The following is a 21,396-nucleotide window of genomic DNA, read 5'->3' on the forward strand; positions in this document are numbered from 1 at the left end:
AAGATAATTTTTTTAAATCCATCTACGTCACTGTGTTTGATGGAAACACAGAGTATAAGTTCAAGTTACGAGGAAGACTGTGCAAAGCAGGGGTCCGAAACTTATTGAATAAGCGAATTTTAGGCATCCGTATCTCGTAAACGGCTTGCGTTATTGGCGTTATGCATCTTATGACTTGTTCTCCTGCGCATTTCTGAAATTTGTCATTATATGCTCGTATTTAACTAGTCAGTAACGTGAGATAATCACCAAACGTTTAGCTTAAATGATAAGTTACGGACCCCTGGTGCAAAGTGGGTTAGTAAAGTTTGTAAAATGATAGAAGTCCGCAGTGTCTTCTTTTACTTTCATTAGGAATAACAGTAGCTAAGTGAAACTTAGACTCCAAACACAGTGGTTGATAGATGGAAAACATTGTTAGAAATAATTAACTTTCCATACCTTGATCCTACACCCGTCAGAGTGGGGATACTTGAAGCGCGGTGAATTGTACCTAACCTGCAGATGTTAATTAATTAATTAATTAAAAGCTCTCTAGGGTTTTAGGACTGATTCAAAGCTTGTTGCAATTGTAATCATAATATTGAATTCAATTACAGCAAAATTAATATTTTTATGGCCATGAAAAACACACTGTTGTAGTTAAAGCTAGATGTTTTAAACTATATAAAGCTCAAAGAATTGTTTTTCTTGTCATGTTAGTAACACATTAAGAAAACAGCAAATTTAATTATAGCTATAAATTAGATAATGAAGTTAGGCAATTTGAGTTATTGATGTTAAGAAAAAAACAGACAATAGACACAAACCTTGACCCAGCACCACTTGCTGGACTTGTGAGACCAGATGTAGGAGTTCTTGGTCGGGTAGCACTGCCATTCATAGGAACAGTCAGTTTTCGTTGTGCTGAGGATGGTGTTGAAGTGACTCGTCTCATAGGAATTCGAGTAGGTGTGCCCTCATCTACAATCACAATTTTAAAAGTAATGGAAGAGTTGCAGTCAACTTAACGAGAAAGCAAAATTGGAAGAAAGTTCTTGAGCATACCAGTGCTGTCTAAGGAGAGATTTGAACCATGTCTACTGGGAGGCTTGCTTCCCTGTCTACTGGGAGGCCTGCTGTTGTTTCGACTTCCAGGTAAACTTCCACCTAAGACATAATTGTAACCCAGAATTGTAATTACAGAACTGTTCTAAGGCTATACAGACAATAAAAATAATACGGTTAAAATATTACCTGGCGTAAGGGAAGATCTAATGGGGGCAGATGACTTCCTTGTTGGTGGTCCACGTGAGAAAGAACCCTCATTGTCACTCAAGGAGTCAGATGTGGCGGAGAATGATGACCGACCCATAGAACCTTTCATAGGTACACTTCGGGCACTGCGTTCTCGAATCTGCAGGAAAGACATTAAACATGACCAGAAGAACACAAGAAAAACTTGCTACAGCAATGCGTATCTGCATGCATTAGTTTAAAAAGTGAAAAGGAGCAGTATCTTATATTTTTTGAATATGGATATCAACAATTGCTTGAGTTTTCAATAAAAAAGACTTGACTTCTCTTTTTTGTCCAAAGCAAAAGTAGTAAAACCTTTAAATTTGTGTTGATACTCTAAACTTATTGCAATATAGGTAAAGCACTATAAACAGACCAGCAAAAGCAAATACTAATGAGCAGCATTCTCAGAGTCTGCGTGTAAGCAACTACTTACTTGGTTTGCAGATTGGACTAGAGATTCACTAAACATACCTGGTAGCAAGCAGCCAAAGGAAATCGAAGATATATTCATTCCCAAATATTGGTGAAAATTTACCTAACTTAAATAAATCTTTGTATTTCTTTGATGGACAACTTGATGCATTTTTCCTCCCAGACTGTAAAATTTATTGACCACCCTCCAGATACAGAAACACTGCACGATTCCAACCACACCCACTGTTTTTTCTTTGTTTAGAATTAATGCCCCAATTTATAAGTACGTAATAGGAAAAGCTTGTGTGACTCAGTTCAAAGTTTGAATGAAAAGAAAAGTATCCATTTGAGATCTGTCATTCTAGTTAAATTGCTTTTGGACCATGTGAAAGCAAGATTGCAAACACCACTAGATGAGTGCCTGTGCAACTAACAAACAGAGGAAGAGACGCACCTCAGCCCCTGGCTGAATGAAAACCAGCTGGCGGCGGTCATCTTCAATGCCAATCACCGTGACTGGACACAACAATACAAAGGATAGAGGTAAATCAGAGGAGAAGTTACACGGACAGGAGCTCAAAATACTTACGACTTTCACAGAGGGAACTTAAAGAAGAAATACAGAGGGAACATGCACTCCATACATTGCAAAGAAATTTGAGCAAAATCCATTCAAGGCAAGTCAGTCAGTATGTATGTTTACTAGCATTTAACAAACAAACCAGGCTAAGCATTATCAGTAGATCCATTTCAAACCAAACCAGACTCCACCACAATCAACAGAAAGATTCAAGAAAGTGGATTTCCATTATTTAGACTGCACCCAAGACTAAATTTTCTTTTTTTCATTTGCAACAACAGTAAACCTAGTAGGGTTTTTTTCTCCACGACTTTAAAAAAACTATTGTGGCTGATAATATTCTTTTTGTACAAATGCATTCTTAAAATTAATGTGTCCCATGCTTCAAGTAAAACGTGCTCGACAGACTTGCAAAGGAAATTCAATCAAGAAATCGATTATGAAGTTGGAATATATCAACTGCACCAAATGAGAAGGAAGGAATCTAAGAACAAAAACAGTTCTTGACTTACAACTTGTTCAAAAGTAAATCACCTTTGAAAAAGTTACTCAAATAAGAGATTTGGTTTTTTATCACAAGCACTTGCGCAAAGTAATGAATATTTATGGAAAGAATTCATATGTCATCTCACTCAAAAACTGTTTCTGAAGGGAAGTGTTGGGACAGTACACAATAATAAGGAAACAACATACACCATGCTACAAACACTTCAACTTAGAGAGTGGCGCTTTAAAAAGGGTAAGGGAAAACAAACTAAAGAAAAAAGAAAACTTAACAAAAACAAACTAAAACAAACAAACAAACAAACATAACAGAAGTCTCAGGAAAAATAAAAGAGGGATATACTCAGACACCATGTGTAGCTGTCTGAAGTACACATTATGATTTCAAAACTTGCCTCATGATAATGAGTTCTATTTATCCAGTGGTAAGTAGGCCCACTGGAACGAGTGCCCATAGCCAATGGGTATGAGCATGGAATTTCCTCCTTCTGTCGAAGACTCTCAAATATTGGCATCAGCTGACTTAGGAATTCCTCCGCTGAAAAAGGGTCCAATACATAAACCTAATTCTAGCCTACCTACAAATTCTTTTACCTAAATTTTCTTTAAGTCTTTTGTGCCTCAGAATGACAATAAGAAAGGGTATTCAAATAAATGTCTTTCACTGGGTAAAAGTCTTCATGTTGGTCTGACCTCAGATGCCATACTGTGACTGTGAAACCGCAATGCTACAATTCCTATAAAGTAAATTCTTTACCTCAAAATGACGCTTAAAAGTAAATACTTCAATAATAATAAAAAAATCATAAATAAATAAATCTTTAAAAAATGAAAAAATGTATGATTGGACAAAAGTAAATATTAACAGGGATTAACATTACATGAGAAAGCACCATAAAATAAAACATTTTCAGCAGGTGAACTAACACACTGCCACACACAAGAACCACACACAACAAATATTGGTGATTATAAATTGCACTAACTTAATTTAATAAGCCACACATTTTATAATCAAGATCATGATCAGGATCACTAAAAGTCTCAATGAGCAGGAATAAACATTTTATTTCCAAGCCAACAGCAACTTTGAATGAAATGCGAAAAGGAAATGTTCTTGCACAAACGTAGTTGCTACTAAGTGCTCCTCCATGGATAACTAAAAGCCACTATGCAACAACTATACTATAACATAAGTGTGGAGACCACAAGGCTTTGGTCAGTATAGTGATGTGTAATGAGGTCTACCATGATGGTATGAATGAGTAGAACCAATGGTGGAGTTCTACATAAAACAGCTATAAGCACATAACTTCGACATTGCCGTGTCTGTTCTAGTCTACTTCTATGATCGGGAGTGCTGTTAGTACTAACCTGTTTGCTGCTAGTGTTCCAAAGTGCTTGAAGCATTGAGTGCAAAAGTACAAACCTTAGAGATCTGAAGGAACTCACACTGGCTAACAAATACTCCTGGTAGAGTAAGCAGTGGAGTCAAGTTCTACTTGGAAAGAGACCATAGCAGTTTTCACTGTGGTCAAATTTTTGTATTTTGAAATTGCCAGCCATATAGGAAATGTATTTTCAACCAATATAATATTTTTAAAGATTACTTTTACACAGACAAAAATGTTAAAGATAGAAGTTCTATGAATTATTGTAATATATTTTTGAAAACGAATTGGAGTAAACACATTTCCTACATCAATAATTCAGGAAGTAATTTAGACTCACTGTCTCATTTAACTTCACTGAATATTTACGTCCACCTTCACCATTTATGTATCTTACTTAAATAATATAAAGAAAAAAAGGTATTGGAAAATGAAAGAGATAAGAAGAAAAAGAATAAACTTATTTTTGAGAATGAAATCTAGCTACAAAGCAATGAGATAGGCATGTGAAGAGAATGCAAGTGAATAGAGCAGGAAACAACAGGGAGAGGAAAGGAAAGACAGGACAGAGAAGGTAGAACGGGACCAACCTTGGTGATTGGACCAGCGCTGGACAGTGAAGCCGATCGCTGACTGCTTGACGAAGAGTGTTTGGGCTTGAAGGCAGACATGCTTTGCGACACACCATCAGCCAGGATGAACTGTTCTCGTAGCTCGATGTTGGTGCGTCCCTTGGCTATTTCCCAAAAATCCAGCATCCGTGCAGTGGTCCAATGTGTTTGTGATAGCGTGAGTTGAGAATAGGGCAAAAAAGGAGGGGTAGCGGAAGAGGGAGGAGGGGAGGCAGGGAACAGGGATAACAGGGATGTTGAGGGTTGTGAGAGGCGGATTGAAAGAGGCAGGATCATGGAAAAGATAAGGGTAGAAAGAGAAATAAAGGAAGGGGAAAAGAAGCAAAAAAACAAACAAAAAACAGATAAGTAAAAGCACAAACCAAACAAAAGTCTCTCAAAAGTGCTATTTTAAAAAAAAAACTGCATTAAAGTAATACAACACACAGCACTATAAACTCATACACAACTCATGAAAGACTCCACCATTCTTTGACAGAAAATGATGAAATCACAGGACATTAGCAGTGCATGAGCTACCAAAAAGCAAATCAAATCATTTTTAGTGCACTAATTAAGCCAGAGAAGACTGTTTCTTAGAGTCAAGAAACTAAATATTTGTGAATTTCAACTTTTATTTCTAACTTAAAGCATGACAATCTGTAAAGATTACACATTTTTTTCAAACTTGAAGAGTCAAAAATGCAATGCATGAAGTATTAAGCTTTGCACAGAGACATGCATTCCAGTTCTCTCAAAATTTTTGATAGATCAAACAGTCTTCTCATCAAGGTGCATCAAAATACAGCCAAATTATTCAAGCTAAAAATGTAAAAGGCAAGATATGCAACATTTCTTATTGACTTAGTCATAAGGTCAGTTAAAAAACCCAATATATGTTCATCCATTGATGTTTAATAGACACAATTTTGATATCATTTAAAAAAATAATTACTGACTTAATATGTCAAACACTTGCATTCTCACATTTTACATTAACTCGCCTACAGGCAATAGATGAAAAATTGGTTCAAACTATTGGATGGGTGATTAACAATATGAGCCAATTATTCATAGACACAGAGATCAAGCTACATAGTTCTTAGCTTAGATAATTGGTACAGTAAAAGATGAAGAAGGTAAGATGGACTTGTGGGAGAAAAGAAGTGTTCTCTATATCTTATCCTGATTATTATGATAGAAATGTTCTCCAATTAATCATTTATGATGAGAGAGAAAAGGAAATATGACAAAAACGCTCACATCCAAAACAAGGTAATTTTTTATCCCTTCAAAATTTTGAAAAGTCAGACAAGTTTGAAAGGAAGAACAGCATTGGCTCAAGCTAAAATGCTAGCAAATCAAGAGTTGAAGCAATGAAATTACATTGATCCGCTATTTTTACTATTTATTATATATTTTTTTGATTGAACTAATAGCACATCAATGCTTTCAGACATGAAAAGGAATGCTACTTCTATGTCACTGGCAAGTGTAACAAACAAAATTTCTAAGCACACAGCTACCGCTTAAGTGGACCTAGAAGGCATCCTTACCACGTTCAATGATGCCCAAAGGGCACCAAGGATCATGCTCTTCAGGTTTATTGGGGTCAGGGAGTGGTAGATATAGCTCAACTGAGTAATTACACCAGTAAAGCAAGTGCACACAAACATAAACAAAGGATACAAGAAAAATGCAACGAAACATTAACATGAAAAAGCAAGGTGAGTTAGCAAAAAAGATAGGAGGTGGGATGAATTGGAAAGTGGAAAGTTAAAAAAAGAGACAGAAATACAGACCAAAGTTAGTACATATCTGCAAGGTTGATGATTGTATGTTGAGGAATCTCAAGCTCAAGCAGGTTGCACCACAGAACATTAGTTCATTGTTTGATAACACTGATGAGGTTGATGTAGATGTTATGAATACTGTGATATGAATAGCATCCTAAAATCTAATCTAAAAGGTTAACACAGCATGACTGCTATTGAACTAATTAATAGCATGAGATAGTTTGTTAAATACAATAAGTGCTTCTGGAATGGCTCATTTCATTTTGGTTAATGCTAATCTTTTTCCTCGAGCATGTTTGTGACAGTATTTCTCTCTTAAACCTTCAATATCGTGTTATAATATTTTTCTGTCACCAAAATGAGCTAGAAATTTAAAAATTGCATGTGATATTGAAATGTAATCAATAACTAGAATAGCACATACTGAAGCACACCACTGGGTATAGCAGGAGCTACATGGCAGCAGCTCAAGCTAGTCTGAACTAGAGAAATGTGAATGTAGCAAATCCTGATCAAATTTTTTAGATAGATAAAAGTAATCACCACCAGCAGGGTCATTTGTTATGCATGGAACTGATGACGTGGGATATATGAAGCTTAGTATGATACTTTATCAATCAAAACCCTTTAAGCATGTTAATTGATGGAACTGGGCATTTAGTTATAATGGGATACACAAAATCAGAGCGCACAATAACAATAATAATATTAATCTCGGCATAAGAGGCAAGAAATATAATCTGCAATCCGGGCACCAAACTGAAAAAGGTTAGAAGAGCTTGACCCCGATTTTAAGAGACAAGTAAGCTGCTTGTAAACCTAAAGAGAACCAGGACTCAAAATTCCAAATGTATTGAGAGGCACAAAAGATAAGAAAGAAAACAAATTAGTTTCAGAGCTGCAAAAAACATAAATAATTAAAAACAGAGTTGATAGAAGTCACAGGAAGCTCTGTTACAACCATTACCAATGGTTATTTAAAGAGAAAAATTAAGAATTTAAAAGGTAGAGAAACTCTGAATTACGTAACGTTGCTTCACAAATAACTTCTGTCAGCTTGTTGAAATGGCTCAAACATAACTTCATTTTTAAAAAAGCTTCCTAAAAATGTAAGAGGGTCTGGGGGTAGTGGGACAGTTATGGTAGATTTGTCTTACTTTAAAAGGTGAGTTGTCTACCCAAAATTAAGAGAGTGGGGGAGGGGGGAGTAGAAAGGGGACTTCATTTGGGTTTTAAGGTAAATTTTACATCTGCACGCACCAACTGAAACTCTTATCATAAATACCGTAATTGGATTAAAAAATTCTGTCAGTAAAAGAAAACAAGTCTTACCTCTGCAAGGATCATTCTTGATGAGGAATTCGTCAAGAGCTACCCATCCACCACCAACTCGCACCATCACTGTAGACCGAAGAATTCGCACCAAACGGAGCTTTTGACTGTCACCAAACTGAAAAGTATTATTTTGTAAGAAAAAGAAATCCAATTGGTAGATAAAACTGCAAATTTTCACAATTCTATGACTTACTCTGTATTTTCCCTCTCCAACTTGGAATACACGGAATTTCTGTCGGCAGGTACACAACATCACAAGCCTCTTGACCTCATCATGAATCTTATCAGCCTCAGGGGATGGCTGTTTCTCTTGCCAGTCTGGTCTAAGAGCTGCAATGAACTCTTTCCAGTCAATAAGTCCTTCGTTATTGTGGTCAAACATGTCAGCAACAGCATTCATTTCAAGTCGACTAGTATCAAATTCTATAAAAGAGAAAATCCATCAATGTTACAAATATAGTAATGTACAGAACAATCAAAAATTAAAATAATTAATGCAATTAACTTACTGGTTTTAATGATGCCATCTATGAAGTCTTCACGAGGAATGAGACCATCATTATTCTTGTCCATCTTACGGAACAGGTCAGTAAGACGCGACTTCTTGTGGTTCATGAACTTAAGGAACTGGAAATGAAATAGTGGAAATAATGAAGAATAATATAAGGATATAATATGGTCAGTGAGAGAAGACTCTGGAAAAGTCTTAACAAGTTACATACCCGCCGTCTCCAATCATCCCAGCTAAAGTTCTTAACACGCTCCATTTCAAGCAGGTAGTTGTACTTCTCTTGCAGGCGACGTTGACGTTCCCATGAGAGCATCCAGACATTGCGCCATTTGTCCCACAGAAGTTTCACCCGCGGGCTGCGGAACTGCGGCTCAGCTCCTTTGCTGTGGAATTTAAAATTAGAGGGTTAAATTATGAATGGAGGGACAGACACACAAATTTCCTTTGAAATGTCTTTGAATGTAATTCATGTCAATAAAATGAATTAAACAGAGAGTACTTGAACAATGCTTCTACTTTCATTCTACTTCTCCTAAATTACTTAAAATTCATTTCTATTGCCATGCAACATATAACATTTCTTTTTAGATGCAATAAAATAAATGTGCTGAAATTATAACAAGAAATATATCTGACCTTCCTTTAGGTGGGAATCGAGGTCCAATGTGTGGATAAATATCTGGAGTTTTCTCCCGTCCAGGACTGGCACGACTATCGACGATGTAAGGGAGCACACAGAAGAGGGGCAGAAAAAAAAAAGAAACAAGGAAATATAAAATCATGCTTCAACTTGCTATAGGAACATACAGGATCAATTCTACTAGACAGGTATCATTCACAATTAATAACAAATGCAAATCACTAAATCACATCAACTACTTTATCTTGATTTGAATATTTAAAGATTAAAGGAGTCAAGTCTCAATATAGAGACACTTTTTGTATTTTCCCAAGCAGTATATTGTTTGGGAAGCTTGAAGAAGTCTCAAAGCAAAGAAGAATCACATGTGAAAGTGATGTGAGCTAAATTTCTTTATAATGAAAATAAAAGCAACATGTAAATTAGCAATAATAACATGATACGATGTGATGGCTAAACAAAAACTATAGTGGACAATGCTGCAAGCGCAAAAGCCTAAGACCTACCTTCCCTTGCGGCCAGCGGCATCGTATTCTGGGGATGATTCACGCTCAAGGTCCTTTCTACTTGAGCGATTGGGCAGTGAGCAGGAACAGGCAGGCACAAGAGTGAGCAAAGTGAACAAAACAAAAGCAGGCTTAGAAAAGCAAAATCACTACAAACGCACACGCACGCACACACGCCATTCATGAAATGAACACTGCAGAAAACAATCACAAACTATCAAAATTTCTAGTAAAAAAAATAAAATTACTACTCATTTTGAATGCAGTCCTCTACAAACAAATTTACTAAAAAGTCCAAAGCAAAGCTTTCTCACACAGCTGTGCAAACTAGTCCAAGCCGGACTGAGCTACGCATTTTGCTAACAAGTAGACACACAATACTTACGATGACAGCGAGGTCCTGGGCTTGGACGGCCTCCTGTCCTTATCTTTGGCAGCCGGGCCCTTGGCGACCTGCCTGCTCTTGCAGACGGCGTCCACCTCCCCTTGCCGCATGGCAGTATTCTCCATGAACTCCTGGTGCTCCTGGATGAGCTGCCTAAGAGTACCCAGGTCGTCGGGTAGGGGCTCGGCCTCCAGGGACAGCAAGTTGCTCTCCAGGCCCTGGAGCCAGGACAGCAACTCCTCCAGCAGCGAGTCCAGGTCGCGGAGGGAGCGCAGGTGGTCGTTGAGGCGCTGTTCGCGCTGCTTGGCCCAGCTGGACACCTCCTCCCAGCGGGACTGGATGATGGTGATCCAGTGCTTGATGACGGTCGCGCCGTCCGGGTGCGCCTTGGCCAGGATGCGTTGGGCCAGCGCAATGGTCGAGTCCTTCTCGCGCTCCTTCTCGCGCAGCTCGCGAATGAACTTCTCGTGCTCGGCCAGCTGGGCGCGCGTCTCGTGCTCGTCCTCCGGCAGCGTGCCAGCGAAGCGCAGCTTCATCTCGGCGTCCGACAGCCACTCGAGCAGCATGTGCACGGCCTTGTGCAGCTGCTCCGCCTCCTTGAGCGCGTCCTCCAGCCGCTTCGTCTTGCGGTCCGAGAGTCGGCTCACCTGGAAGACAGAAGGGAACATGGCGTTAGGCGTGCAGCTGGGAGGGCCCCTTACGAGCGGGGGGTAGGCCGTACTGCACGACAGCCGCGTGCGGCGGGCTGGCCTACCCACAGGCGCGCGGTGCGGTACTTACCTTGTCCCACAGCGACGTGAGCTCGCTGAGCTGCGTCCTGATGGCCGCCGCGTCCGCCGCCGTCGCCTTGTCCATGAGGTCCTTGCCGGTGCGCTTGACAGACTCCACCTGGGCGGATCGGCTGCTGAGGTCCTCCTCGAACTGCTTGTGCTGCTCGACGAGCGCCATGACCGTGTCCAGGTCGCCGTGCACGGGGCCGTCCTCGCTGAGGATCTTGTCCACCTTGTAGAGCCAGTCCATGAGCGCCTGGACGGCGTCCTTGAACTGTCCGCAGTACAAGAGTGCTTCCTCGAGGCGGCGCTGTCGGTCGACGGACATGGCGCAGACGGCGGTCCACTTGTTCTTGAGCTGGGTCAGCATGTTGCGCAGGGCGGTCTCGTCCGTCTTGGGCGCGCGGTCCTTGAGCGTCTTGCCGGCACGCATGGTCGCGTCGTAGGTGGCCTGCTTGCCACTGAGGGCACGCTGGAACTCGCGGTGCTTGGCAAGGCGCTGCTTGATGCGCTCGGGATCGTTTCCGACGCCCTCCTCCACCTGCAGCTCCTCGAGTCCCTGCTCGGTCTCCGTCAGCCACGACATGAGGCTGGACCACGCGTCGTGGAACTCCCTAGCCTCCTTGTAGCCGTGGTCGAGGGCGCGCGTGCGCTCGGCGCTCTTGGACACGACACGCTCCCAGCGGTGCTGCACGCTGATGAGAAGGTTCTTGATGAGGATCACGTCCTGCTTCTGACTGAAGTACTTGAGGTGCGTGCCCTTCTTGTCCAGGTTGAGCATGGTCTCGCGGTGCACTCCCACGTCCTTCTGGAAGGCCTTGTGCTCCTCGATCTGTTGCAGGATGGTCTCCATGACGCGCGACACGGGCTTCAGGTTGCTCAGGACCTTCTCTGCGTTCGTCAGCCAGTCCACGAAAGCCTGCAGCGCGTCGTGGAACTCGGTGGCCTCCTTGAGCGCGATCTCCAGCTTGATCTTCTTGTCGTTGGCGCGCGCCGTGACCGAGTCCCAGCGCTGCTTGAGCGTGCGCAGGTTGTGCTCCAGGTTGGAAGCGCGACGGTCGGAAGACTTCTTGAGGTACTCCTGGCCTTGCGCCAGGCAAGACTCCACCTTGGGTCTGTTCTCCTCCAGCTCGTTGTACACCTCCATGAAGCGCTGCAGCTGCTCCGAGGCCGTTTCGGGCAGCCCGCCCACGGGCTTGGACGCCGCGATGATGCCGTCCACCTCTCCGAGCCACGACAGCAGGTCCTGGATCTCGGCGTGGTACCGCTGCGCCTCCCGAAGGGCGTCCTCGAGCTCCGTCTGCCGGTCCGCGGCCTTCTGCAGCAGCTCGCGCCAACGCCGGTTCAGCGTCGACAGCTTCTCCTGCGTGCTGGACGCCTCCAGGGTGCCCTTGCCGCTCTCGATCAGCTGGCGGCCCGCGTCGTTGAGCGTGTCCACGGACGACTGGTGGGCCTGGATGTCGTTGACGAGGACCTTGAGCTTCGCCAGTTCAACCTCCAGCAGCTGGGGGTCGCCCGGCACCGGCTTGAGTTCCGAGTCCAACGTGCGCTCCGTCCCATCGATCCACGCCAGCAGCTCGGACAGGGCGTGCTGGAACTGGCCGAGGCGCAGCAGCGCGTTCTCCAACTGCCGTTGGCGCTCCACCATGCCGCGCAGCAGCTCGTCCCAACGCCTGTTCACGGCGCCCAGCGGCTCCCTGATGGCCTGAGCCTGGTCCGCCGAGGTGCGCTCCGTCAGCTCCTGAGCTTGCCTGCGGGGATAAGGGATCGAGTCAGCATGGGGGAACAAGGCACGACGAAGAATAAATGCCAACAAAATAAAGAGAAAAGCGGGGTCGGGAACAGAGTTGATATTGTCAAAGCTACGGCTGCATTACGGGATGACAATAAAATTATTTTCAGGGGAAGTAAAAAAACCAAAACAAGGTCATGTTTGGGGACTGTATGCATTAAATAGTCAATTCTAACTAGAAATCAAGCTACGGCCAAACACACTCCAAGAAAAGGAAAACTTGCCTTCGTAAACTCCTGAGGATTGCATAGGAACAGGTGAGATAAGGAAAGAAGGGAATGAGTTAGTGAGAGAGCGAGCTGCCTATATTTTCAGGGGCGAAGTGATTAGTAACATGAGAAGAAGGTGCGAGGGAAATACTCTTCGTTCCGCCCCGTTACTCACCTGTTGAGTGCCTCCACCTTGACCATGTGGGGGTCCACCTCGTGCTTGAAGTCCTTGAGCTGACTGATTTGCCTCTTGACGGCGTCGATGTCCGACCCAAGCGCGCCCATGCGCGCAAACTTGTCCTCTGCCTTGTCCAGGAAGGCCAGGAGGTTCTGCAGCGTCTCGTGGAACTCCATGGCCTTCTCCATGGCGTCGATGAGATTCTCCTCGCGACGTGCGTACAGGGCGGTGATGTTGTCCCATGCGCTATCCAGGTCCTCGATGTTCTTCTTCACCTCGGGTTTGTCGGGCTCGCCGCAAATCTTCATCAGCTTCTGGCCCGTCTGGCGGCAGAGGTCCACCTCTGGCTTGGTCTGGTCGATGTCGTGCCTGATCTCCTGCAGCGCGCTCTGCTGCTGCTTGATGACTGAAGGCTCGACGGCGGGCGGCTCCTGCGACTGCAGGGTGTCCTGCAGGTCGCGCAGAGTGGCCATGACGGCGTGCAGCTGATCCCAGAACTTCTGGGCCACGCGCAGCGCCTCGTCCAGAGACTTGCCGCGGTCGTTGGTCGCCTTCTGCACATCATTCCACAGGCTGTTGAGGCGCTCCAGCTTCCTTCTGATGTCGTTGACGGCGGGGTCCGACTTGTTGACGGCCTTGTTGATGACGTCCGTGGCGGCGCGCTTCACCGCATCGTAGGCCTCCTGGCGCTTATCCAGGTCCTCGACGATGGCGTTGTTGTCGTCGATCTGGTCGTGGATCTTGGGCGGATGAGCCGACACGGGCTCCATGTTGTTGACCTGGTCCGCGGTGTTGGTGAGCGCCCTCAGCATGCCCTCCAGCTTGTCGGCGAACTGGCTCGACTCCTGCAGGGCCTTCTCCAGGGCCTGCTGGCGCGTGCGCAGGTCGACGCGCAGGGCGTTGAAGCGCGCGTTGTCGCCGTCCATCACGTCCTGCACCTTGGAGCCCTCCTCGTCGTTGACCAGGCTGATGAGCGCCTCGCCAGTCTTGTTGAGCTTGTCGAGCAGCGGCTTGTGCTCGTTGAGGGACTGCAGGAACATCTCGTTGCGGTCCTGCTGCTGCGCGATCAGGTCGGGGCGGAGCGCGGGCATGGCGAGCATGGCCACCTGCCTCTCCATGTCGGTGAGCCAGCTGACCAGCGTGGCGTGGGTCTCCAGGAAGTGCTGGGCGAGCGGCAGGGCCTGCTCCAGGATGCCGAGGCGGTCCGCGCTCAGCCCGGACACCACCTCCATCGTCTCGCGCAGGTCCTCCATCTTCTCCCGGATGGTGGCCGTGTCTTCCTGCTGCGCAGACTCGCGCAACACCTTCTTGGCCGTGGACAGCACGTCGCGCACGCGTCCCTTCTGGCTCGAGATGTCGTCGTTGAGCGCCTTGTGCTCCTTGAGCTGCACGCGGATCACTTCCGGGTCCGAGCTTGGTGGCTCGGCCTCCCGGATTTGGTTCTCCACCTCGCGGAACCAGTCGAGGAGCTCGTCGATGTCGCCGATCACCTCCAGTGAGCGCTGCTTGGAGAGCTGGATGCGCTCCGCCTTGCGCTGGATCTGCTCGGCGATGGCGTCGAAGCGCCTGTTGTCGCGTGTCATGAGGCCCTCGATGGTAGAGGCGCCCTCGCCGGGTGACATCTGGCAGAGGCGCGGCCCGACCTGGTTGATGGCGTCCAGCACCGGCCGGAACTCCTGCAGGTCCAATTCGAGGCGGTGGATGTCCTCCTCGCGGGGATCGGCCTGCTGCAGCGTGGCCTCGGCGCCCATCATCCAGTCCACCAGCTTGGTGTGGCAGTTGTGGAACTGCTGCACCAGGGGCAGGGCCTCCTGGGCGTGCTTGAGCAGGTCGGCGCCACGCGATGTCAGGTCGTTGTAGCGGCGCTGCAGCGAGTCCAGCTTGTCCTTGAGTTGGATGGCCTCGTCGTTAGAGATGTGCTTCATGAGTTCCATGCCGCTATCCAGGGTGCCGTCCACGGCCGTCTGCTTGTTGGAGATCTCCTCCGTGAGGTCGGCCAGGTCGTCCATCTGCTGCAGCAGCTTGTCGGTGTGCACGGCGAGCACGCGGTGCTTGTTGAGCTGCTGCTCCATCTTCTCCATCCAGGCCTGCAGGTCCTGGTAGGTGAGCACCAGGTGTCGCAGACCCTGTCGGGACTGCTGTAGTAGTGCGCCTACGGCTTCGGACGCCTCGACCAGGACGGTGTAGCGGTCCGTGGTCTCCGTCAGTTTGTCGGCCAGACCAGCCGCCTCGTCCTCGCCGACCAGCTCCATGAGGGTGCTGGCCACCTCGGTGAGTTCGGTGAATGCCGCCTTCTTGCGAATGATCTCCTTGTGCAGCGCGTCGTGCTCGCGGATCTTCTGTTGGATCTTCTCCTCATCGGTGGGCACCAGCTCCAGGTCCTTGACCTTGCGCTCCGTCTTGTCCAGCCACTCCACGATGGGGACGAGCTTGTCCTGGAACTGCTTGGCCACGGCCATGGCCATTTCCAGCGCCTCCATGCGCTGCTGCGCGCCCTCTGTGAGCCGGTCGAAGCGGCCCATCAGGTCCTTGAGTTGGCGCTCGATGGCCTTACGTTCGGCCGGGTCCGCGTTGGCGGCCACCTCGTTGCCCATGGCGAAGAGCGACGACATCGAGTTCTGTCGGTCGAGCAACATCTTCTTGAGGAACTTCTGTTCCTGCAGTTGGGCCTTGACCACCTTGTAGTCGGCTGACGGCGGCTTCTGCTTGGCCACCATCTCCTCCGTCTCGGACAGCCACTTGCTGAGCCCGTCCAGCGCCTCCTGGAACTTGCCGGACTGCAGAAGTCCGACGTCTAGCTTGCGGTCGCGTTCGTTCATCTTCTCCTTCAGGTCGTTCCAGCGGTCGTTGAGCTTCTCCAGGTCCTTCTCCAGCTGCACAGTGCTCACGCCGCCCGCCGCGCTCTGGACCAGCCCCTGGCCAGCGCGGTTGGTGTCTCCCACAGTGGAGCCGAGCGGCTCGATGGTGGCGCGACGGAAGTGGCGGAACTCCTCCTGCTGGGCCTTGATGCTGTCCAAGTCGGAGCCGATGGGCTTGAGCTTGCGCACCTGGTCGGCGGCGCGCGAGATGTCCTCCAGGACCACGTTGTACTGCTGGTAGAACGACTCGAGGCGGCCGAGCGCCTGGTCCAAGTCCTCCTCACGGTTGCGTGCGCGCTCGTCCAGGCGGCCGAGCTGCCTGCGCAGCGACTCGACCTGTTCGCGGGTAGCCACGGTGTCCGGGGCGAAGCCCGAGTCCACCAGGTGTTCGCCGGACTGCACGGCGCGGGCCACGTCGTCTGCGGCACGGCTGACCTTCTTCAGGAAGCGCGCAACGTCCTCCAGCTGGGTTCGCACCACCTTGATCTCCCTGCCGGGCGGCTTCATGGCGTCCAGCTCGTTCTCCAGGCCCGTCAGATCCTGGCCCAAGGCCTTGACCTGCTCGTTGAACTGAGTGACGGCCGTGGCCGCGGACTGTAGCTGGCTGCAACGGTCGTCCAGCTTGGCACAGAGTTCATCGATGCGGTCGCCGACACCGTCCACCTCTTCTTGCAGGTGATGGGCGTCCACACCGTGTTCGCCAGCCTCCTTGACAAGGTCTCCGGCGGCCTGGCGCAGTCCCTGCAGCGGCTTCTTGAGGTTGCCGGTCTCCTCGCGGAGAGCGCGGATTCTGTCCAACATCTTGGGGTCCCTGGCCGCACCTCCCATCGCGTCGTGAGACGCCAGGCGGTCCTCGCAGCGCTGCACGGCGTGCGACAGGTCGCGCAGGTTCTCGCCGAAGTCTCCCAGGCGGCGCGCCGTCTCCTCCAGGGCCTGCGTCCTCTCCAGGAGTCCGTTGTTGAGGCGGTCCCAACGCTGCTTCAAGTGAGTCAGCTCGTTCTTGACGATGTCCTTGTCAATGTCGCAGGCGCTCAGGAACGTCTCGGCCAGCATGCGGTTGTTCTCATACTCGCCGGAACGCTTCCAGACGTCGTTGCGGAAGGCGGCCAGCTCCTTGAGCTGCCGCTCGATGTCCTTGCGCTTGAAGCTCGCGGGCTGCAGGGACTCGAGCTTGTCCTCGGCCTGCGCCAGCCACGGCAGGAACTGCTCCTGCGCGCGGTAGTACTTCCTGCAGTGCTCCATGCACATCTGCAGGCGCGTGTGCCTCTCCATCACGTCCTTGCGCAGCTTGTCCCACGCCTGCTGGATCTTGTCCAGGTCGCGGCCCAGGTTGCGCGAGTCACCCCGCGGCCCGGCGCGCGCCTGCATGTCCCTGCCCTTGTTGAGCAGCATGATGACCTCGTGCTCACGGTTCAGCACCGACTTGTAGATGGGCTCGTGCTTCTCCAGCTGCTCCTGCAGCACCTCGCGGTCCGCCGACACCAGCAGGCGTTCCGACAGGCTGCCCAGCTCGTCCGACAGCCAGCCCAGGGTGCGGGCGCACGACTGCTCGAACTGTCGGTTGTCCCGGAGCGAGCCCTCGATCTCCGCCTTGCGGTTGTCCAGCTTCTTCTGCAGCGTGTTGTACTGGCGCACCACAGCGGCCAGCTTGGCCTGGATGTCGGCGCGCGACGCCGGGTCTGTCAGCACCTCGCACAGCTGCGCACCGGCCGCCTCCACGTCAGCGAGCAGCGGCCGCTGGCCCTCCAGCTGGCGCTCCAAGTTCTGCAACGGGAGGAATAGAGTTGTAAATGTGGTACGGGACGTCCCATTTAAGACTAAATTAAATTCTTTGGGTAACATCTAAACTTTCCAGTGGTTTTAAAACCTTAAGGGATCGTCCAGAAAATACGTATGCTTTTCCCTAATTCACTGGTGATATGACTGGAGCTCGACGCCTGTGAGATTCGGGGTAGGCCAACCCGCAGTACACGCATGCACTGCAGGCGAGATGTTGCCTACCGACTAGGCGCTATGGGAGCTTGTATCGGTTGAACGTGGTAGTTCGTAAGGACGTACTTTCTGGGTGATCTTTGACTGCGATTGGTGAAGATGAAATGCAACGCTACATGCTACAGCCACAATTAACTAACCTCGATTTTGCGAAGCTGCTCTTCTGGGTCCTTGTCGAGGGGCAGGTCGTCCAGTGCGTCGCTGATGCCCTGCAGGGCGTCCCTGAGTCGCGTGAGCTGCGCGTCGAACTCCCTGCTCGTGTCGGCCGCGGCGCCCAGACTGTCGGCGCGCTCCTCCAGGCGGCCGAGCAGGTCGTTCCAGCGCTGCTGGATGTTGTCCACCTTGCCGGCGATGCGCTGGCCGTCGCCCGAGTTGCGGTCCACGTGCGAGAGCACCGAGTCGCCCACCTCGAGCAGGTGGTTGAGCTGCGGCTGCTGCGTGCGGAACTCCTCGCGCAGCACCTGCACCTGCTGCACCTGGCTCTGCACCATGCGCGGGTCCGACGAGATGGGGCCCAGCACGGTGAGCATGCGGTCCTTGGCGGCCAGCCAGCCGCTCAGCGAGTCGTGCGTGTCGTGGAAATCCTTCATGTCCTCCATGAGCTTGATGCGCGCCTTGCACAGGTCGTGGAGCGCGCGCCAGCGCGACGCCACCTCGGCCATCTCGTCGTGCAGCGTGTCGGCGCCGCGCGCGCCCGGCTTGCGGCGGAGCAGGTCCTGCACCGCACCGCGCGTGCCGTCCAGCAGCGACTGCTTCTCGTACATGTCCTCGAGCACGGTCTGCGGGACAGGCGGTGCGTTAGAACCCTGCAAACCCTCTGCTCCTGCGGCCTCAGGTCCCGACCCGGCACTCACCTTGATCTGGCGGGTCATCTTGTCGGCCTCCTCCTTGGTCTGGGGCACGCTCTCCTTGGGCAGGGCGCGCTGCACCTTGTCCAGGAACACGGACAGCGTCCGCAGGTTCTCCAGGATCTTGCGCACCTCCTCGCGCAGGGAGTCCAGCTCGCTCTGGCGGTCGCCGAGGCGCACGCCGACCAGCGAGTAGCGGTTGTTGATCTCGGTGAGCTGCTGCTGCACGGGCGACACCTCGTCCAGGTGGAAGCCGCCGTCCTGGGACGAGCGTCGGCTGCTGAAGCCGCTCGACCCACCTGGCGACACGGGGCTCGTAAGCAGCACATCCTGGGACGAGCGCCGTCCGACTGCAGCGTGCGACGTGCGTGAGAAAGAGAGTGGAGAGCACAGTGGTGAGCGGAAGAGGAGGAGCAAGAAAAAGTGCCCAGCCTCGCAGAGGCCCTACGACTAAGAGGACTAAGAGGATCTCTAAGTAAGATGTAAGAGTGGAAAGGCATGTTTCATAAAATAACGGCAGCATTTTAAAGCTCGAAGACGCGGAGATTGACTCTAGCTTTTCGACAGTGACTGACATTTTCGAGATCGATAAAATGTTCCGAAACGCCAAGAAGAGTGGTAGCAGTAACCAAGATAAAATAGTATAAGTCCCCGCTATTATAGGGTATTGTAACTGCACTCACTTGGGCTGGCGGTGGACGATAGGCGTTTGGTGGGGCTGTATGCGCCTGAGCGCCGGCGAGCGGGAGAGTCTGGGCGACCGCCCTGGGTCAGCGCGTCGTACGCGTTGCCAAGGTCGTTCACCTTGTCGATGATGCTGACATAGTCGCGGTGTTCCTTCACCAGAGGCTGGAATTGAAAAGGTGGTTGACATCAAAAGGACTGATGCATAAAGGCAAAACCAAGTGAGAGCACGGGATAGCCCCCGGCGGGGTAGGCCGTGCCGCAGCACACCTGTGCCACGCTCGGCGGCCTAGCCTGCGCTCGTAAGGGGCCCCTCGCCGCCCGAGGCCCAGTCACGGCGACTCACCTTGATCTCCTCGGACTGCTTCTTGAGGTACTCGGCGTCCAACGCGATGGCCTCCAGCCTGGTCAGCCGGTTCTCCATGTTGGACAGCCACTCGAGCACCTGGTCGCGCAGGCGGTCGTAGGCCGAGAGCTGCTCGGCGCGCGCGCGGCTCAGGCGCGTCTTCTCGTCCAGCAGGCTGTTGAGCTCCTTCCACTGGCTCTCCAGCGCCTTGATGCGGTCGCGCACCGGCCCGGTGTCCGTCACGTCCTTCTGGCCGACCAGGTTGCGGCCGTTGCGGATCATCTCGTCGAAGGGTTCACGCTTGGCGTCGCGCTTGGCGGCCAGGTCCTCGAGGCGGGCAGCCACCTCGGGCAGCTCGCGCGAGTCCAGCACCTCCAGCATCTCCGACAGCCAGCGCTCGAGCAGCGTGGCCTGGTTCGAGAAGGTCATGAGCGCGGCCATCACCTCGTCGAGGAACTCGCCGCGCTTGGCCACCTTGTCGAGCAGCTTGTCGAAGCGAGAGGTCACGTCGTGCAGCTTGGTCTCGATCTTCTTGGCGAGGCGCGAGTTGCTGGCCGTGTTGACGAGCTCCTGCGCCGATCGCGCCACGCTCTCCACGCTCGCCTTGTGGCTGTCGATCTCGGCCTGCAGCAGGCGGTGCTCGCGGATCTGCTCCTCCAGGCGCTCCTTGATGAGGCTGGCGGGCCGCCACTGCGTCTTGAGCTGGTTGTCGGAGCTGTTGAGCCAGCCGACCAGGCCGTCGAGCGCGTCCTGCACGCCCTGGCTCTGCGTCAGCGCCGTGTCCAGCGCGGCGCACTTGTCGGCCAGCGCCTCGGCCAGCTGGTTGTACTTGGCCTCGATCTCCTGCACAGGCTGCTCGAGGTCGCGGGCCTCGGCCGGCGTGAGCTGTCCGTCCAGGGAGCGCAGTAGCGCGGCCAGTGCCTGCCGGGCGTTGTCGATGAGGCGGGCGTTGGCGACAAACTCGTTGTTGAGCTGCTTGGCGCGGTACAGCTGGTCCTCCACGGTCTTGGGGTCCGCGCCGATGGGCTCGGCGATGATCTTGTGAGCGCGGGGCTCCACCTCCTTGAGCCAGGCGCGCGCCTTGTCCACGGCGTTGCGGTACTCGCGCTGGCGCCCGCCCACGCCCGACAGGCGGTCGGTGAGCGCGTTGCAGCGGTTCAGCAGGTCCTTGTACTGTGCCGTGACCACGGACACCTCGTTGCGCACCACCGAATCCTGCGCCGAGATGGCCTCGACGTGCGGCAAGCGCTGCGGCAGGCTCGTGCGGAACTCGTTGAGCACGGTCAGGTACTCCTTGGACTCGTCGACGAACTTCTGCGCCGCCATGGTGAGGAAGCGCAGGTCGGCCTGGTGGGAGATGACGTCGCTGACAAACTCGCGCGTCGAGTCGGCGCCGCTCGTCAGGCGGTTGAGGTTGGACAGCGAGCGCTCCTTGTCCTCGAGCGTGCGGCGGGCCTTGTCGAGCCACGACACGAACTGCATCATCTCGCCGCGGAACTTGGTGAGCTCGTCGCGCGCGGCGGCCAGGCGGCGCAGCAGCAGGTCGGTGCGGTTGTGCGCGCGGTCGAAGCGCGTGCGCAGCCCCTTGCCGTTCTTCTCCAGCGAGGCCACCTCCACGCTCGACAGCAGCTCGCCGCCGGTCGACACGATGAGGCGCACCTGGTCCAGGCACGCCGACACGGGGCGGGCGTGCGCGTCCAGGTCGTCCTTCATCACCTGCGCGGGCAAGGGAAGAGTTGTATAGGAGGGTCGGGGCACCGCTAGC

The 21,396-nt window shown here is 51.1% G+C and overlaps 1 protein-coding gene across 30 annotated transcripts in view; it reads right to left on the minus strand.

The window, feature by feature from the left end:
* The window catches only part of LOC113206569 (dystonin), a 192,514-nt gene that overhangs the window by 14,941 nt on the left and 156,177 nt on the right, over nt 1-21,396 (minus strand). For 18 of the 30 annotated variants that reach the window (XM_052264493.1, XM_052264492.1, XM_052264480.1 and 15 more), the window contains 19 exons: nt 19,632-21,347; nt 19,285-19,450; nt 18,608-18,951; nt 17,894-18,532; nt 12,901-17,525; nt 10,735-12,475; nt 9,955-10,601; nt 9,570-9,629; nt 9,060-9,134; nt 8,635-8,806; nt 8,422-8,539; nt 8,106-8,335; nt 7,910-8,027; nt 6,338-6,418; nt 4,761-4,906; nt 1,237-1,396; nt 1,048-1,149; nt 810-963; nt 442-498 (listed from right to left, as the gene is read on the minus strand). In XM_052264493.1, the coding sequence (XP_052120453.1) occupies nt 442-498; nt 810-963; nt 1,048-1,149; nt 1,237-1,396; nt 4,761-4,906; nt 6,338-6,418; nt 7,910-8,027; nt 8,106-8,335; nt 8,422-8,539; nt 8,635-8,806; nt 9,060-9,134; nt 9,570-9,629; nt 9,955-10,601; nt 10,735-12,475; nt 12,901-17,525; nt 17,894-18,532; nt 18,608-18,951; nt 19,285-19,450; nt 19,632-21,347 (11,351 nt within the window). Of the gene's footprint in view, nt 1-441; nt 499-809; nt 964-1,047; nt 1,150-1,236; nt 1,397-3,174; nt 3,318-4,760; nt 4,907-6,337; nt 6,419-7,909; nt 8,028-8,105; nt 8,336-8,421; nt 8,540-8,634; nt 8,807-9,059; nt 9,135-9,569; nt 9,630-9,954; nt 10,602-10,734; nt 12,476-12,900; nt 17,526-17,893; nt 18,533-18,607; nt 18,952-19,284; nt 19,451-19,631; nt 21,348-21,396 lie in introns of all 30 variants that reach the window. The other 12 variants (XM_052264481.1, XM_052264498.1, XM_052264496.1 and 9 more) reach the window with 8 other exon arrangements.

This window comes from Frankliniella occidentalis, unplaced genomic scaffold (genome assembly GCF_000697945.3).
Source record: "Frankliniella occidentalis isolate FOCC.00 unplaced genomic scaffold, Focc_3.1 Scaffold19, whole genome shotgun sequence".
Lineage (NCBI taxonomy): Eukaryota > Metazoa > Arthropoda > Insecta > Thysanoptera > Thripidae > Frankliniella > Frankliniella occidentalis.